Source organism: Branchiostoma floridae, chromosome 16, assembly GCF_000003815.2.
Source record: "Branchiostoma floridae strain S238N-H82 chromosome 16, Bfl_VNyyK, whole genome shotgun sequence".
NCBI classification, from domain to species: Eukaryota; Metazoa; Chordata; class Leptocardii; order Amphioxiformes; family Branchiostomatidae; genus Branchiostoma; species Branchiostoma floridae.
In genome coordinates this window covers 4542775-4560610 of record NC_049994.1, presented here as the reverse complement: position 1 = coordinate 4560610, position 17836 = coordinate 4542775, and the positions used below count along the sequence as shown (strand labels likewise).

Here is a 17836-nt window from a genome sequence, read left to right as displayed (position 1 = left end):
ACTTCCACACACCTCCTCTGCTTCGGCCTAGAACAGCAAATGCAAAAAAAAATTAGTTCTTCATAGGAAACGTTTGTCGAGATAAAAAAATAGCGAAATTTTTAAACATCAATGATACGAACATTTAGAAAGACAGATTGTCCTTCCCAGAATGGGTTTCAAGGGAGAAAATTGTGAACTTAAACCTTGAGTCCTACATCCACATAATCAAATCCAGTTGTCTGGTGCATATATCATCACAGGCTGCAAAGGTATGTCCTTGACCTGATATGAAGGTTCATTCTTTATCAAAGTCTTTGTTTATACCTGGCAAATCTGTTTAGAAACATATATGTACCTGGAACTCTGGTGTAACTGATGGTGGTTCAAAAGCAGGAGTGAATCCTACATCAGAGAAAGTGTTGTAACTTTCTCCAGGTCCATACGTGAAGAGGGAGTCTTCTTCATCAATCATCCCTACATGGAAGAACATATCTGGATTTGAAACAACTACGGATTCTCGCAAGTACATATCAACCAAAATGTAGGCTCTTGGAGACAACAATGATTGCGTTGTCTAAACACAACACGCCTGCAATCTATGAAGTCTACCACTGAAAACATCAGCAGGGATTGTTAGTCATAATCTTGCCATGCTGCACCAAATCAACAGAATTTTTACATGCAGACAAATAGTCATGTGCAACATTGTATTGTATATCTATTTCATAAGCAGTTCGTGCATAAAGTTATGATAAATAAAAACTCTCAATATAGTTAACGTTATATTGGCAAAAGTGTGAACATTGCACAGTTATCCTTGCACACCGACCTGGCCCACAGTTACTTCCTGGCATAGTAGCAAACACATTGTAGTGCAAAGTAGAAGATTTTTTTTATTACATAATCCACTTACAAAATTCGAAGTATATGTACATATCGATTTTAATTTGTACTCAACAACGTTACTCCAAAACTTACAAAAGAAAGTATCTTGCTTTATATTTCCTTTTGGGCAATATCTGACCACCTGTATTGTCGTATTGAGATTAGCCAATAATGGATGTGATGGGAGCAACAGACTCAGACTCAGATACAATTGGAGCAAATTTAAAGACAGATTACAGGTAACTCACAAGGCAGTCCAAACCAGTTGTGGATGTCCTGCATGCTACTGTTTGCAAGGACAACTGTACCATCTGGCCTGGTCAGGTCATCTGCGGAGTCAGCATTCCACACCCCAAGCAAACCAGCGGTGTTTCCTCTCATATGGAACGGTAGTGTCATGGCGATGGACAGCATGCCCTCCAGTGCATTGACTGTCACGCCGATGCCGGAGTTGAAGGAAATCTGTGCTTCGTCAGCATCCTCCACAGTCACCACAAAACCTAACAAAACAAGACCATAGCATGTCCAGAACAAAAGAAGTTCTGCTGAAGTTTTAAGGTCACAATCTTGTGTGTGTGTGGGGGGGGGGGGGCAAATTGACCTTGAACGATGGATTCGGCAGTGATATACCAGGCCCAATACTCCAATGTTAGAAGGTTGATTGTCTATTTTCATCGTTATCTTCACCATCAGAAAATACGTCTTACATGGATATTATCTTTCATATGAATGACCAATTACCTTACATCAGTTTCATTCTTTGCTTCTCTGGCCTTCGACTTTGTAAAAAAAGGAGAGAATTGCAGCAAATACTTTTAACTATTGCTATGTTGTAAAGGTATGTCGGATGCAATTACATCTATGATGTAAAGCTCAATAAAAACTGTTTCCCTGTTCTACCCGATTAACAGATAGAAGGGGTCATTAAGAGAACACAAATAAAGTACCTGAAAACTCTTGCACAGTTAGTTCCTGAAAGTCTATCAGCTGACCATCAACAAGAACGTCCATCGTGCGAACTTCACTCAACTGCACCTGCACGGTTTCAGATGAGTTTTCCTTCATGGCCAAGGCAGTGATGATTGTGGCATCTACAGCTGAACCTGCAAAACAAAACAAAAGCGAAAACTTTGAGCCTAGTTTTAGATATCGTCGTGTTCCAAATATACCAGAATATCCCACTGTCATAGATGAGTACGGGAATTCAAGTAGTAGCATTGGTGGTTGCATGGTGATGATGAAACAAGTGTTGTGCGTGATGCAAATTTTTTTATTTTTTCACATGTTTATTTTATTGGAAATATGAAAGTAATTTCATAAGATACAGAGTACAATCCTACCATCGCTAATTAGCTGTTCCATACGAGCTTGCGCGAGGAATTCTCCGTCGTTCACAGTTAGCAAGACGAATTCCCCATGACCGTTGAACGTGTACCCTAAGCCATCCAGAGTTATGAAATGAGGATCGCCAAAGGTCCTTGCTGTGGGTGTGAGAAGAGGTCTAGGTATATGTCATGATCATATCATCATGAGTAAGTGAATATAACATTAGTACCTTGAGCATCTGTATACCCGGTATAACCGCCCTTATATTCAGCGTAAGTCACCAGGTTCGCAGGCACGCGGCGTGGCAGCAGCTTGTTACCTTAGTATATAACACTGAACACTAACTGTAAGGAATGTATAAAGCTATCTAATAAGGATGCTCCTATAGAACTTAGCGGCAACGAATTCCACTCTACGATAGCAAAGGAAAAACGTTATAGCAGGTGATAGGAAACGTTAGTAATCAATCAAACATCCCTTATGAAAGTGAATTTGAAGGCTCACCACTGCAAGTAAGCATTTGAAAGTTCCCTGCTAACATTTAGTGTACACATGTATTGAGTGTGTAGTCTCAATTCATATGACTACTTTCTTCTGTATTTGTTAAAGTGTATATATTGTCGAGTTAAAAACAAGGTTAAAGTTTTGACCACAGTGAGAAGGAAAGCATATTGTTGTAGGTCCTTATGACACCACTTAGATTGACGAATAGAATTACTGGGTCTTGGGAAGACGTATCCCGTTCCATCATTGGCTGGTCTTTTTTCAAAGTATGTGTCGCAGTTGTTGGACAAAATGCAGCAAAGAAAATACGGGGCGACGTCTGCTCCGAAGTGACTGTTGTAGTGAAATGAATGAATGATATTGTTATTATCAAATCCCATTCTTTGATTGATGCTTTTTTGCATTATTTATTTTCTTGCCGAATTTCAATGTTCATGAAAATCAAAGCAATCGTTCATCACCACAATTGTTTAGAAATCCTATTCTGAAATCGTGGTTACAAAGTTAAACTCCATTATCTCAATGTATGGTATAGGGTATACTTATTGTCATGGTATACAGCTCATAAAGAAAAATGCTAATGCTTTCTTAGATTACTAGTTTGTCGCACAAACCCCTAAATCCCAACAATTGTACTGACAAGATAGAGACGTCTATGGCTCCAATAATAATAGGACTGTCATTCTTTCAGCTCACCCCAGCCGTGAATCTGAGTGTACCCTGTCCGGAGTTCCTCTTCCCGGCCCATCCAACAGTAGGCTGCCGTCTTGTTTGTAGCAGCACTGCTGCCCAGCACCCTGAGACCTGCGAGTGTGCAGCCAATGGGTTGAGGTGATAAAATGAATGAGCAAACACCGACTAAAGCATATGCATGATTTACATGAATGGTCTGGAATAAGATCCAATTAGGCTATCAAAGCGCGATTCAATGTCCAAAAAAACAATAATTTGCAGTACATGGACTTCATCCTCTTTTGCTTTGGATAACACCATGAAATGTTTTGGCTGATATAAAAATTGTGTGCCCTGCACCTTTCAATAAGCTGAACTTACGTCTTATTGATGGACCGCACGCAGTGATGAGCACCAGGGTGGAAGAGGCAATTTAACGGGTTCCGCGATCCGGACTTACAGGCCTTGTCTGTCATAAAGGCGCCTGTATGTCTTCGTGCTTGGTTTAAGGTAGTCGGACATGGGATGTCCTTTGACAGTTCGTCGATGAAGTCGGGTTGGAGTTTATCGAATTCGCACCATGCTGCGCACCAAGATGCTGCCGCTGCTCTGACTGCCAGATACGTACGTATTCCAGCATACAGCAAACGGGCCCCAGTCACTATTGCTGGCAGCAGCCTGTGGAAAATATTCTTTAGATCCCTAGATACAGAGTAACCACCGAAGAACCAAATTATCATCATCATGGAATGATGATGAAGCAAGAGACGTACTACCCATCCCATCCTCCTACGCAGGGGCATCCAATGGCGAAACCGCCTGTCTGGATGTACCCTGCTTTCTCAACTGTCACTCTTAGTTCCTGTGGGCGTCGCCACTAATTATAACCAGCTGTCAGCCAATCAGAGAATAGGCCTTTCAGTTTTCAAAAGGGACCTTGTATATATAAGGGTAAGCTCATCAATACTTATAAGCAGGTCGGTCAGGAACTAAAGGTGACGGTTGAGAAAGCAGGGTACATCCTGACAGGCGGTTTTGCGTTGGATGTCCTTGCGTAGGAGGATAGGTCAGTCACGATTATGTAAAATCCAGGTTTTTTCCTATTCCGTTTTTGTACAGTTTTAATTGAAATTAATTTTCAAAGGTAGGGAATGTCAATGCCAAATACCGTGTGGTGTAAAAATGATAGTTTTGGGACATGTACTGAGTTTGAGGCCAACTGATGATATATAACTCGAAACTTTCTTGGGAACAAAAAAGAAGAAGAAAGGCATAACGTGTGTTTATAATTGTGTACCCGGCATAAAATATTTGTGAAGACAGTTGAAGGCTTTACCTTGCCACTCCGTTTCCTGGTGCTACAGACAGCGCGCCAGTTTTCACTACGTCGACTGGTATCCATCCATCTGCAGTGGACATGGTGTAACTGCCCGTGTTGGGGACGTTAGATGCTAACTGTGCTATGGCGTCCCAGGTCTCGGTCGTCTCGTTGTATGCATGGAGAAACACATTGACTGTGTTGCCCTCAACAGCGGAAGGTTGCCATTCGAGGGTTATGGTCTCATCGGCATCATTTTCAGTGGTTGTCAACTCTGTCAAAACTCGGTCCGGATCAGCTGAAAATCAGTAGAATCATTCTGTTATATAATACAAATTACACTTTGCATTTACCTTCACGAAAGAGAAGCATTGTTTTGCTACGGTTCTTCCTCGTCTTCTTCCGTTTCAGCCAGCTGGCTACTCACAATAGTAGCTGGAGATTTATCAAACATCCTGTGGGTGTTCGAATACACAATGTAGCAAGTGGCAGGACAGGACCAGTGGGGCTGGTCACCATATATATAAATGCATTTGATGTGTACGAATAAATAAAGTAGTAGGTTGTTAAGCTAGATGGTACCGTGAAAGTAAAAAATTCCTTACAAATGTTATCTTTCTAGTACACTATATATAGTAAACATTTGCATTTTGTTCGGACGTTAAGAAACGTAGTCCGTCGGAATTATTTGCAATATCATGACATTATGTCACCAGAACGGCACATGATTCTTTCGTTACCTGCAGTATACATAGTCGAGTAGTTGTAGGTATTTCCACCATCCGTGGAGACGAGTAAGGGGATCCTGCCTGGATTAGACAGAAAGGGCGAAATGCAGGCTGCCGTGTTGTCACCGTCAACCCACCCAGTTACCTGAGGATAGAAATGGCATAATGTTGTAGTATCAAATCATGTACAAATGCACTCTATGATATTGTTTTGTCACTAGGTGCGCTCCCACCGCACTTGTGTCAAGCTTGCGTCACTGTGGGGTTCGTTCACTGCGTCACTGTTTTGTTATTTTCTCCGATTTTTTTATTGCGTATTACGTAAAAGTATGATTTATAAGACGACAAATACACAAAAAGAAAGAAAATTCGTTCTTTATCTCTGAAATTCGTTGAGTATTTTTCGAACCCCGCAGTGACGCAAGCTTGACACAAGTGCGGTGGGAGCGCACCTTAAGATCGTGTCGACCGACGTAGACATCTATTTGAACCAATCATCATAAATCATAAATCGAATATTTTGTCGATTGAAACTTTTTTCTCAAATCAATTTGATTCGAGACGATATATACATCCATGTCAATCTGGCAAATATTTATGATAATCATACAAAAGCAAAATTGCTTATGAACATGACACGAACCGGATCTTTAGTCCCAAACCGGCACCGGATGTCGACGTCTGGGCCGTCAAAGCAGGGTCCTGAGATCTTAACCTTGGTGCCGCCCAACATTGTCCCAAAGAATGGAGTGATGCGGATTGACCCTGCAGTAGAAAAATAAGATGTATGCAGTCATTATGGTACAACTGTGAATCTTATCCTTAGAGACTTAAGTATGGCCAGAACACAATTTCCTTAAAAGTACCTTTTTGGCACTGACATCCCTCACAATATAGTCATAGAGCGAGCCAAAAAAACGTTGAATCTACTCATCAAAGACGTCGTCGAATGTTTGCCCCAGTACGCAGAATCGTGTAAATTCAGAAGTCATTGATGCAAACTGTGAATTGAATGAAGCATCGCATCAGTCAGAATTAGCAATGGCCATTCAATCATTAAAATATTTGAGACGTAAATCAACAGATTGTGGCACCAAACATTGTTAAGACTCATCAGCATACCTTCAGCATTGCATCCACCGTCTTGGATGACCGCGCTGTCGATGCGGAACACCCATCGGCCTGGGATGTTGACGTTTGAAGTTGTCTCTACATCGACAATGGCGTGGGTCTGCGATCCAGGGACGGAGAAGTACTGCATGCCGTTACCAGCATTGAAACCAACCTTTAAAAAAGAAAAGTAGTACACCAACGTAAATATGGTTAGTTTTTATAACGTTAGTTTTTACAGACTTAGAAGTAATAGTCTTCTAAGAAAATGCGCACCTGTGGAGATAATGTCAAAGGACAATCTCACCAAGCGGATGCACTCTGGATGCACTGCGGAGGTACATTGGAGTTTGTTCACGGAGACACCTTTGCGTTATTTTAGTAGATTTTCTCGTGCACTTGCGTCCAGATGAACGGGGTTATTAGAAATCGCAACGCTGTCAGTTTATCAAAATTGATTTAAATGCAAAGAGATTTGAAAACATAAAGGGGTATTCAACTATGATACTTGGAACAGCATAACTATACCTCATATCATGAACTATCTGTCTATAGGCTATGGGACTACCTTAACTTTTAGAGATAACGCATATGTCACCCACCAAACAATATTTCTTCACCATTCTCCCCGCATATCTTTGCTTACCTGTGCAGGTGTTCCTCCTAGGCCTGTCGCTGCGTCCCCATCACTTGCTGTCCCTGTGGTCCACGTGATGCGGCCGTAATTAAACATGGCAAAGCTGTGTCTTCCATTTGAAACCAGAACTGCTTGGAAGGTGTTTCGCTGTAGAAGAAAAAAATGGAATATCTTGAAACATCACTTGCACAAAAAAGTGGTGGGTCCATTACAAAAACACGTCATTTTTGTTTTGTTGTTTCCCATCGCTATGTTTGAGTATTGTTTATTTTGAAGGATCCATAGTGAAGGTTCTTTTGATAATATTACTATATTGATGTTTAGGCTTCACAGATTCAAATGTTTGCAACTGCAAGCAGGAGGTTAAGGCCGTAAAAGATTATGACCTGTTCATTTATCTAATGCATGTCGTAATGATATCAGTCTTATGTCTCCTGTCGGCATTTGAATCAACGTTCTTGCTACCACACATCAGTCTCATTGCATGAAAGTTCATATGTGTTGGTAAATGACATTATGAGGAAAGTAGACTTTGCAAGAAGAGTAGAGAAGGCTATGTACATTCGAGCTCACTGTCCAGTATTGAACAGAGACGGGGATGACTGAGGTTATCTAGAAACTATGACAACTACGTCACGTCCTGCAAACTGCAGTAGATGGGTCCATACCGAGAACAAGCTTAATGCTGACGGAATCATCAGAAAATTTGGGTGAGTCCCCACTGTTTTGCCAGTGTTGGTTAGATAAAGTTTGATTTTTTCACACTATACGCCAGCCGATTTTCTCTAAATAGTCTGATACCTCGTTATTTCAAACATACCTTGTCGCTACTGGATCCATAATATGCTACTTCATGCCATGTTGCCACAAAGACCCATGTAGCTCGGAAGTTGGGTTGGTCTGGGAAGGCACTGGTGATATCCGTAGTGGCGCGTTCTAGGATACTGGTGTCGGTTGTTTCACGGTACATCACAAATCCTCCGTTATTCGTGTCCACATCACACCAGAAAGGAGCTATCAAACGCCTGCCATCTCCAAGTGGAAATGAATCAGGCGTAAACTGGGATATCTGACCCAAGAGCGATATCACTCCATTGGTGTTAACCTGTGGGGACACAAATGTGTAGTGGAGATGTCAGTACAATTGATACCAACATTTCTTCCTATGAAAATATTCCTGTATGAGTCACATAACACATACACAATAATTTGTACAATTTGTTCCTCATTACCCCTTTATTTATTTTATTTTTTGAATGATTTTAGATAGCATTTTGCACTTGATTACCGAAATAGCGCCCTATATGTTTACTCAACTTTGTGGTACTAACATCTTTTGAAAAAAAAATCGTATGTACATGTACATTGTTTTGACTGACTTGGTCCAAAGACCAACTGATAAAAAAATAATTTTCAAAGCAAAACCTCATTGTGATTAGGTTCAGCATACATGGAAAGTGTATTTACCCAAAGAGAGTCATGCAGACGATCGAAGTATGGAAGGGAAAACGAGATGCTTATCCTAGGAGATCCTCCATCATCGTTTCGTCCGTTAAATGTATCACCTTCGGACTGTCCGTATGGATACAGCGTGCTGTTAATGGATACAGCATCGATATCCTGATGGGATACATAGGAAGATTTATTGACCATAATTGCCATCAACATGTATTCATAGTATCCCACGAAGTACACGTATTGACGTGAAGATCAGGTTAACCATATTATATTCCTTAAAGTATATGCATTACATATGCAGATCACGTAGTTGTTTCTCTTGTCATGTCCCTTGAAGTATATGTACGTACATGTACATATTCATATCAGGTTACCGGTGTTTCACACGACAGTAATACATATTGTATACTTTCAATGTACTTCATGAAAAAAGTGCCTTTATTATCCAAGACGTTTAATTTTTGGAATATCATGTGAATTTTCTCTAGGTTCCACCAAGGTTTTCATTGAGGGTCGTTCGGGTCTGGGGTATTGTTTTTTTTACGTTGGTAAGGACAAATGCGCGTTTTCGAATGTACTTGGAGGTACCAACAACGAAATAAATTTATTTAAGTAGGTCACAATCTATGAGCGAGATGGGGCATTCCGTGTTATGTTACATGACCATTTTGTCGAAACACGGCAGCTGCTACGTGTTTTGAATGTGTTCGAGCTTTTAAAAAACAAGTTCTTGTATGTGAGACAAAACCGTGAGCAAAATCTTATTTTGCTGACTTTTCTACAAACATTAGTTGTAAACTAGAAAGGCCGACATTTGCTTGAGAGCAAATACAGCATATTTCAGCCATCTCCCTCCCCATGCAACAATAGATTGTTCCAAAATCACCAATTTGAAAAACCACTTTTGCTAATGACGGTTTAACTCAAAATAAATCTTTAAAAATCCCCCCGTGCAAGTATGTACCCCCATGTAAATTTGCACAATAGGGCAGTCCAAAAATACTCCCACTGAAAATATGGCCTTTTGAAAAAGAAACCGAATCCAAAATTGAATTCAGCAAAAAAAGGTCCCCAGTGCATGAAAAGGTATTATAGACCAGTTTAAAAACACTTCCGCTAAAAATGGAATCTTGAATCATCATCCATCCTAAATTGAATTTGAAAAAATCCCCCCTTCGTGTGCAAGAATGGACTCCAATAAACTCATACGTTAAGTGGAGCAGTCAAAAAATACATCCGCTAAAAAAGGACTTTGACATAATCACCAAAGTCCAAAAATTGATTTTAAAAAATGCCCCCATCCGTGCAAGAATGGACTCTTCCAGTACACTCCTTCTAAAATTGCAAATAATTCCATTCCAAAAATAACCCCACTAAGAGACTTTGACATACAGGTAGTCACCAAAGTCCAAAATATGAATTTTCAAACACCCCCTTCCGTGCAAGAATGGACTCTTCCAGCACACCCCATGTAAAATTGCAAAATAGACCAGTCCAAAAATACGTCCACTGAAATACTTTTCATAATCCCCAATTTAAAGATGAATTCTAAAAAATGCCCCCTCCATGCAATAATGGACTCTTCCAGTACACCCCATATAAAATTGCAAAATAGACCAGTCCAAAAATACACCCACTGAAAGACTTCACATAATCCCCAGTCCAAAGATGAATTTTAAAAAAATGAACCCCTCCGTGTAACAATGTACTCTTCCAGATAACACCAGGCTCGCTGATTGGCTGCCAAATCCTCCTCACGATATGGATTCGGGCTAAGCGATTGGCGAAAACCTGCCGATAAACCTCAATAAAATCATTCTAAAAGCAAATATGAAAAATAAATTTCAAAAAGCCTAAGGGTATGGCCCACTCTACCCTTGTGCCAAATTTCAAGTCATTCGGTCAAAGAATGACGGAGATAACGTGTTTTGAAGATTTGACAGGAGAAAGAAAGAAAGAAAGAAGAAGAGGAAGAAACACTAGAAAGGCCGACATTTGCTTGGGAGCAAATACAGCATATTGCAATCCATCTTCATACCTATGCCCCTTACAAGAATGGACTCTTCCAGAACACCCCTATCTATGCAAAATAGACCGGTCTATGTGAGCCATTTTCCATTTATAGTGCTAATATATAAAGCTACCCAAATACCAAATTCCAGATCAGTTGGCTTTTTCATGACACAGGTTCAGAAATATACATTTTTGGTCAAAAATGGCAAAAAAATCCAAATTTAACCATTTTATGTGATGTACACCACAGGTGTGAATAGAGCCCTGTGGCCACATACCGTACGCACCTTCATGTCAAATTTCAGACCATTTGGTTTTCATACATAGGCTCAGGAGCCAAAATTTAACATTTTTAGTCTATAAATGGCAAAAAAAACAAAGTTCAACAATTCAAAGTAACGTATACCCAAAGTGAAAATGAAGTACTGTGGGCACTTGCCAGACGCACCTTCATGTCGAATTTCAGGTCATTTGGTTTCCATACAAGGGCATAGGAGCAAAAAATATACATTTTTTAGTAAAAAATGGCCAAAAAAACCAAATAACTAATTTTTTAACTGATCTATGAAGAAAGTGTCGATGGGGTCCTGTGTACCAAATTTCAGATCATTTGGTTTTCATACAAGGGCATATGAGCCAATAATATACATTTTTTGTCCAATGTCCAATGCACCTCTGTACCAAATTTCAGGTCATAAGCTTGTAATACCAGGCCACAGGGGCCCAAAATATACATATTTGGTCTAAAAATGATCAAAACCCATAAATATCATAATTTTAAGGCCTTTATCAAAAAAGTGAAAGTTTGGGGGTATTTGCTATTTTTACCTCCCTGCCAAATTTCAGCTCATTTGGCCCAAAAATGAAAAAGTTGAATCCATTTGAAGATTTGAGGAGGAGGAGAAGAAGAAGAAACCGAGAAAAAATAATATATTGCAATCCCATACTGTAGTATGGCTTGCAATATAATTACGAATACAATATATTTCAACATACCTATGGTGTGGCTGAAATATAATTAAGACTGAAAAACAGTGCTTCAAGGCATAAATTATATGACGTAATCAAGCATACCAATTCATTTACCGTATCACTAATACATGACTATTTAGTTCGAAAACACTATAAACACGTTAACGTATATGTAACTCACAGGGAAATCAGGAAATGTCCGGTCCGCCCACCAATCGGTCTGCAAAGGTCGATCGGTCCGAAAACTGGTCTGTACATAAACAGGTACATTATTGATCATTATTACTGACATCTCCATTTGAACGATGTCAGGTATACATACATCAGTTTTAATCAAAATTAGTACTTGTACAGTTCTAATCAAAATCTTCATTATTTTTTTGCTTCGTTTTCATCAAATTATACTTTACTTCCGGCACGCCAAATACAATGGGTGCTGTGTCATTCGTATACCAATAACATAAAGGTACGTGTCCATAAGTGACACATTCCCCGAAATCCCGGATTCAGAGGTGGAAGAAGCGATCCACCGTCTCCCAAAGAACAAGGCAGCAGGTATAGATGGCTCCCCCGCAGAGTTAGTAAAAATTGGTAATCCAACAATAATAAAGCTACTATGTAAACTGTGCAACAATGTTGTAAGCACAGCGACCGTCTGACTGGGTGAAGTCTGTCTTCATCACTATCCCCAAGGTACCTGGCGCCATTGACTGCTCGGAACACCGCACTATAGCCCTGATATCCCATGTTAGCAAGGTCCTCCTCCGAATCCCCCTTCGGCGTATGTAGAGAGTGGGAGACCATTTTTGTTCTCACTATTTACATTGATTAGGTAGCACCCCTCTATCTTACTTGTTTTTTTACTAGAAGACAGAGTAATGAACACTCTTACTAATGCATCAATGAGATGGCGCCCCTCTATCTCATTTTTTCACTACAAGACTCTATGGTATCAATGAGATGGCACCCCTCTATCTCATTTTTTCACTACAAGACTCAATGATATCAATGAGATGGCATCCCTCTATCTCATTGTTTCACTACAAGACTCTATGGTATCAATGAGATGGCGGCCCTCTATCTCATTTTTTCACTACAAGACTCTATGGTATCAATGAGATGGCACCCCTCTATCTCATTTTTTCACTACAAGACTCTATGGTATCAATGAGATGGCACCCCTCTATCTCATTTTTTCACTAAAAGACTTTATGGTATCAATGAGATGGCACCCCTCTATCTCATTTTTTCACTACAAGACTCTATGGTATCAATGAGATGGCACCCCTCAATCTCATTTTTTCACTACAAGACTCTATGGTATCAATGAGATGGCACCCCTCTATCTCATTTTTCACACGGATACAGATTAATGAATACTTTGTGGTATCAATGAGATGGCACCCCTCTATCTCATTTTTCACCCGAAGACAGATTAATGAATACTTTATGGTATCAGTGAGATAGCACTCCTCTGTCTCATTTTTTCATTAGAACACAGATTCACTGATTGATGCAATGGAACATTCTTCCATAATTCTGACATCCTGTAGGGCAAAGCATGCACAAAGACATGGCGCAACTATATTGTCGTTCTATTCATAGACGTACAGGTACCTTTTGCGATCATCTCATGCGGTTGAAATTTGGCTGTTGGGACAAGCAAGTACTCTTTTGTTTGGCATGATTTCTCGTTCACCAGGCCCACCTGTTTTCGTTGGAATGTGGCCGTTTGCATCAGCAAGCGTGTCTGAATAACATGACCTTTGTTTGACTACTTTAGGCCAACGATAACATCTGAATGGGTAAATATAATCATGCACGTGGTGGAGCGCCTTCCACAACGTGTGCAAATGTCCTGCGGCTTTGCGGCCTTGATGTAAGATTAGAACTACGGCAGCCATGGGCCCATCACTATTCTGACACAAACACTTATTACCTCCATGAAATGTTGTAAAAAATGAAATACTAATTATGCAAAATTATATTACATTTGCATAATTAATGAGAATAATCTATCATACTGCAGGGGCGTTTTTGTCAAGACATTCCAATGAGGATAACTGCAGAAAGGATTGACGGATTGGCATCATATTAGACATGCGGGTACCTTAGGCAAAGATGTTCATAATGATATACATGTTATGCAAATGAGAGATTAATTTGCATAATTAATGAGGAAATTGTATAATTCCATTGTTTTCAATAACTGGACTTCAATAAATTATCACATGTTAATTATGATCGGTAGAATATAAGCAGATATCAAATATGGTAATGAGGAACTTATTTGCATAATTTATGTAAAAATTGCAAAACCGCTATATGATCAATAATGGGAATTTTATAATTGTGACATGTGTACGTTAGTCAATGATGAACAACACCATGCATAAATTATGTTAATGTGTTAGTCAATTGCATGAAATTTATGAAAGCTCTAAATTTTCATGGAGGTATGAGGTCGCCGAACTCTAGTTACTCTGTGACACTGGAGGGTAACCTCCAGTAGCAGAGTATTGTAATCACTTTGTGCGTTGAGTGTTCGCACCTATGTCTTTATGTTCCGTATGCCGCAATCGCATATGGATTGGCATGTCTTCTGTACTCGGTTGGGAAATGATGCACGTTATTTTTTTTCGCCGTAGCTGTTTTTATTATGGATGTTATTATTTCAGTTTTCACCCCTACGCCGTCCGGTATAGTGGTTCAGGTCTTCCTTATGATTGTGCTTAAAGCCTTGTAGTAATTTGATACCGTCAAGCAGATGTTGTCCTCGTCGGAATATGCCATCTCGTTCGGGCTTTGCGTTTCCAATATTGAGTTTGGTTTGACATAGCATACTGCTGTCAATTTCTACGAATAAAAGTTCAGTCAAATTACACACAAAACAATAAAGAAAAAACAAGCAGATAAAATCTTTAAATGATTTTCAGTACTAAAATTGTCGAACTGTGGTTCCTGTTCGCCACAGTAAAACTCAGATTATTCGTTTCTGTGGCCTATGGTGGCAGATCTGTTTATCTTAATTACTAGACCTAGAAATGAGGGCAAAATTATTTTCGTACGTACCCACCCATTGTGTGGCACGAGCGCAAGTCTGTCTTTGTTTAAAGCAAATGCTTTGTATAATAGTGTACTATTTCTTGGAAGATAAAATACAATGAGCACATTCACCTCGAGAATAGCGCTAGCCCAGAACTAAAAATCTTGAGGAATGATAGCCTCCATCGGACTCATTTGGAGTAGTACTAGTACAGGTTTGAGGAATCCTTTTGGCTAAAACCTTTCAAGAAAGTCCGAGGAAAGGTTGAAAATACAAGCCCTTCCCTCTTGCCTATCTACTTCTAGCACTTCTCTGGCAAATCATTTTGGTTTCATGGTTTCGACGTCCAAAGAAGCCTGGCGGTAGAGACTAGAGGAAGTAAAAGATAAGCGTATGTTGACTATAAGGTGGTCGGTACCTGTTGAATCGACGGGACTGCAAACAAGACAAGCAGCAGCGCTTGGAAGGTGGAAAATGGAGCCATGCCGCTCATGGCTTGTGGCTTGAATCAGAGCTCGATGTTCTGAGATCTTCTCTCGAGCTCGCTACTGTCTGACGAAAGCGCACACACTGTGTCTAACTGTGAGAATGGTCACACAGTAAGTGACAGGTCACAGCAAGGGAACGCCCTAATCTTACATACCATTGTTTGTTAGTCACGTAGCGAAGTCGCACGTCAATCCTCTCTCATAGCCGGTAGCAAAAAATAAGATTTATGTGCTCCCTTGAATATTACGGGTTAGCAGTTTCTAGAGAGGTGCTAAACCCTTAATTTCTGATAACACATATCTCAGAAATGAGATAATGTCAGTGCTCGAAATTATAAAGGTACCACGACCGGCAGGAATTCACGTTTGTCATATTTTCTTATTTTATAATGAACAATCATCTCCTTCACCACAGAACAGGCGTACACAAACTATGTTAACGAAGGCTTAATCGCATTTGCTGATATTTTATGCAAATGAGGACCTCATTTACATAATTAATTTTCAACGATGTTCACCTGTACATAACTTCCAGATGCTAGTATGAAGTTCCAGTCAGTTACCACAATGACATTATAGCATTTTCTTATTAATCATGCAAATTAGGTCTGTATTTTGCATACTATATATCTATAAATATCGTTTTTTTCTCATTTACAAATGTCACATGTTGTAATGGTCCTATAATTGAACTGAGCGTGTTTTTTGCATAATTAATATGTAAATATAGCCGATATGAAGCATCACTTAAGCTATCTACATACCAAAAATCAGGACAATCCGTCGATCCCTTCTGGAGTTACTCCCTTTCAAAGTCTGACACTAAGCCTACCCTGCAGTTCCAAAACAAACCGCTATGGTGACCAAATCTATATACTACTTACTCTCGGTCCCACGGGCTATCTACCACTCAAAAGTCATGACCACAGCACGTCCAGAATTCGAGATATCAAACCCGGAAGTTCCGCTGCAGTACAGTAACAAGCCCCTAGGGGGCTCAAAATCATTTTCAGGTGTTATCAAGACCTACCCACATACCAAATATTAATACAATCCATCCAGGCGTTCTCCAGTTATGCCGGTGTTCTACACACATACATACATACATACATACATACACACGCTACCCAAAATATAACCGTCTTGGCGAACGTAACAAGGTCGACTTCGCCTACCGTAGAATTTCGTTATCTCATTGTTCTAGACATGTGGACAATGAACGCAGTAGGCCAAAAAGTAAGTTCGTTCATGTCTGGTACTAAGAATATCTGTGGAACGATATATGTTAATACAGCTCAGAACTGACAGCCGGCAAAAAAAGAAACAGGGGAAGACAAAAACTAATATGGAGTCATATGGTACACTTGAATGGACCTCGACCAACTTGTGGTCGGCCGAAGAGAGCAGAAACTCTGGCCCAGAATCACCCTGAGTTGGGAAACCTTACTGTCCGGCCAGTGTGGCACTATGTACGGGAGGAGGCTAAGTCTAAGTTAACTTATAATTAAACACTGCACTGACCAATATTGCCATCAACAAGTATCTATACTACCATGATGTATCCCTTGAAGTACATGTACGCACATATACCTGTATTGGCGTGAAGATCAGCTGCATGTTATAGTTGTTTCCCATGTTATATCCCTTAAAGTATATGCAATTACATATGCAGATCAGGTTGTCATATCACTTGGAGTATCTGTACGTACAAATGCAGATCAGCTTACAGTTGTTTCGCACTACAGTACACAACTTTTACTCTCGTTTGCTGACTTTTTCTACAAAGTTTTAAATTAAGACAGAAAACAGTGTTTGAAGGCATAAATCATATGCCGTAATCAAACATACCAATCATTAAGCGTATTACATGACTATTTAGTTCCAAAACACTATCAAATACGTCACTACAAGTTGACGTATTTTCAACTCACAGTGAAATCAGTACGAAAATGGAAGAAAAGAATGGAAATAATTCTGTGGTCTGTTCATGAACAGGTATATTGTCATTAGCCATTATCACTAACATCTAAATGTGAAGAATGCCAAATAACAACGGTTTTATTGTCAAAATTAGTAGCTGTACATTTTTTTATCATAATTTTGATATATCTTTGCTTTTTTTTTCATCAAGTTGTAGTTTACTTACAGTACACCAAATACAATGGGTGCTGTGTCATTCGTATACCTATAAGGTAACAGTTACTTATTCGACAACAAACAGGATAGATTTGGGAAACGGTGTATCACAATTTAATTGATAGTCTCGTATTGCATTAATGGGATGGCACCCCTATCTCATTTTTCACTAGAAATCAGCTAAGTGAATACTCTTACTATTGCATAAATGGGATGGCATCCCTCTATCATTCCAGAGGACAGATTAATGAATGCCCTAACTATGGCATCAATCAAATGGCACCCCTCTATCTTATTTTCTTTACCAGAAGGAAAACAAATGAATACTCTAATTGTTGCATGAATGTGCCTGGGATGGCACCCCTCTATCTCATTTTCTCACTAGAAGGCAAACTAATGAATACTCTAATTGTTGCATTAATGGAATGGCACCCCTCTATCTCGTTTTCTCACTAGAAGTTAAACTAATGAATACTCTGATGGTTGTATTAATGGGTGGCACCCCTCTATCTCGTTTGCTTCTCTAGAAGGCAAACTAATGAATACTCTAATTGTTGCATT

General features: G+C 39.7%; 1 protein-coding gene across 1 annotated transcript in view; it reads right to left on the bottom strand.

Annotated features, from left to right (window-relative positions):
• Nucleotides 1–15247, bottom strand: part of LOC118403486 (sushi domain-containing protein 2-like) — a 17892-nt gene extending 2645 nt beyond the window's left edge. The window contains exons 1-17 of the mRNA XM_035802208.1: nucleotides 15070–15247; nucleotides 11787–11855; nucleotides 8630–8782; nucleotides 7983–8267; nucleotides 7172–7309; nucleotides 6538–6700; nucleotides 6059–6180; nucleotides 5428–5560; nucleotides 4706–4985; nucleotides 3751–4047; nucleotides 3394–3501; nucleotides 2912–3030; nucleotides 2208–2348; nucleotides 1815–1970; nucleotides 1116–1367; nucleotides 338–456; nucleotides 3–27 (exon numbers count right to left, since the gene is read on the bottom strand). Coding sequence (XP_035658101.1) covers nucleotides 3–27; nucleotides 338–456; nucleotides 1116–1367; nucleotides 1815–1970; nucleotides 2208–2348; nucleotides 2912–3030; nucleotides 3394–3501; nucleotides 3751–4047; nucleotides 4706–4985; nucleotides 5428–5560; nucleotides 6059–6180; nucleotides 6538–6700; nucleotides 7172–7309; nucleotides 7983–8267; nucleotides 8630–8782; nucleotides 11787–11855; nucleotides 15070–15144 — 2635 coding nt within the window. The 5' untranslated portion in view covers nucleotides 15145–15247. The remainder of the gene's footprint in view (nucleotides 1–2; nucleotides 28–337; nucleotides 457–1115; nucleotides 1368–1814; nucleotides 1971–2207; nucleotides 2349–2911; nucleotides 3031–3393; nucleotides 3502–3750; nucleotides 4048–4705; nucleotides 4986–5427; nucleotides 5561–6058; nucleotides 6181–6537; nucleotides 6701–7171; nucleotides 7310–7982; nucleotides 8268–8629; nucleotides 8783–11786; nucleotides 11856–15069) is intronic.
• Nucleotides 15248–17836: the final 2589 nt, after the last annotated feature.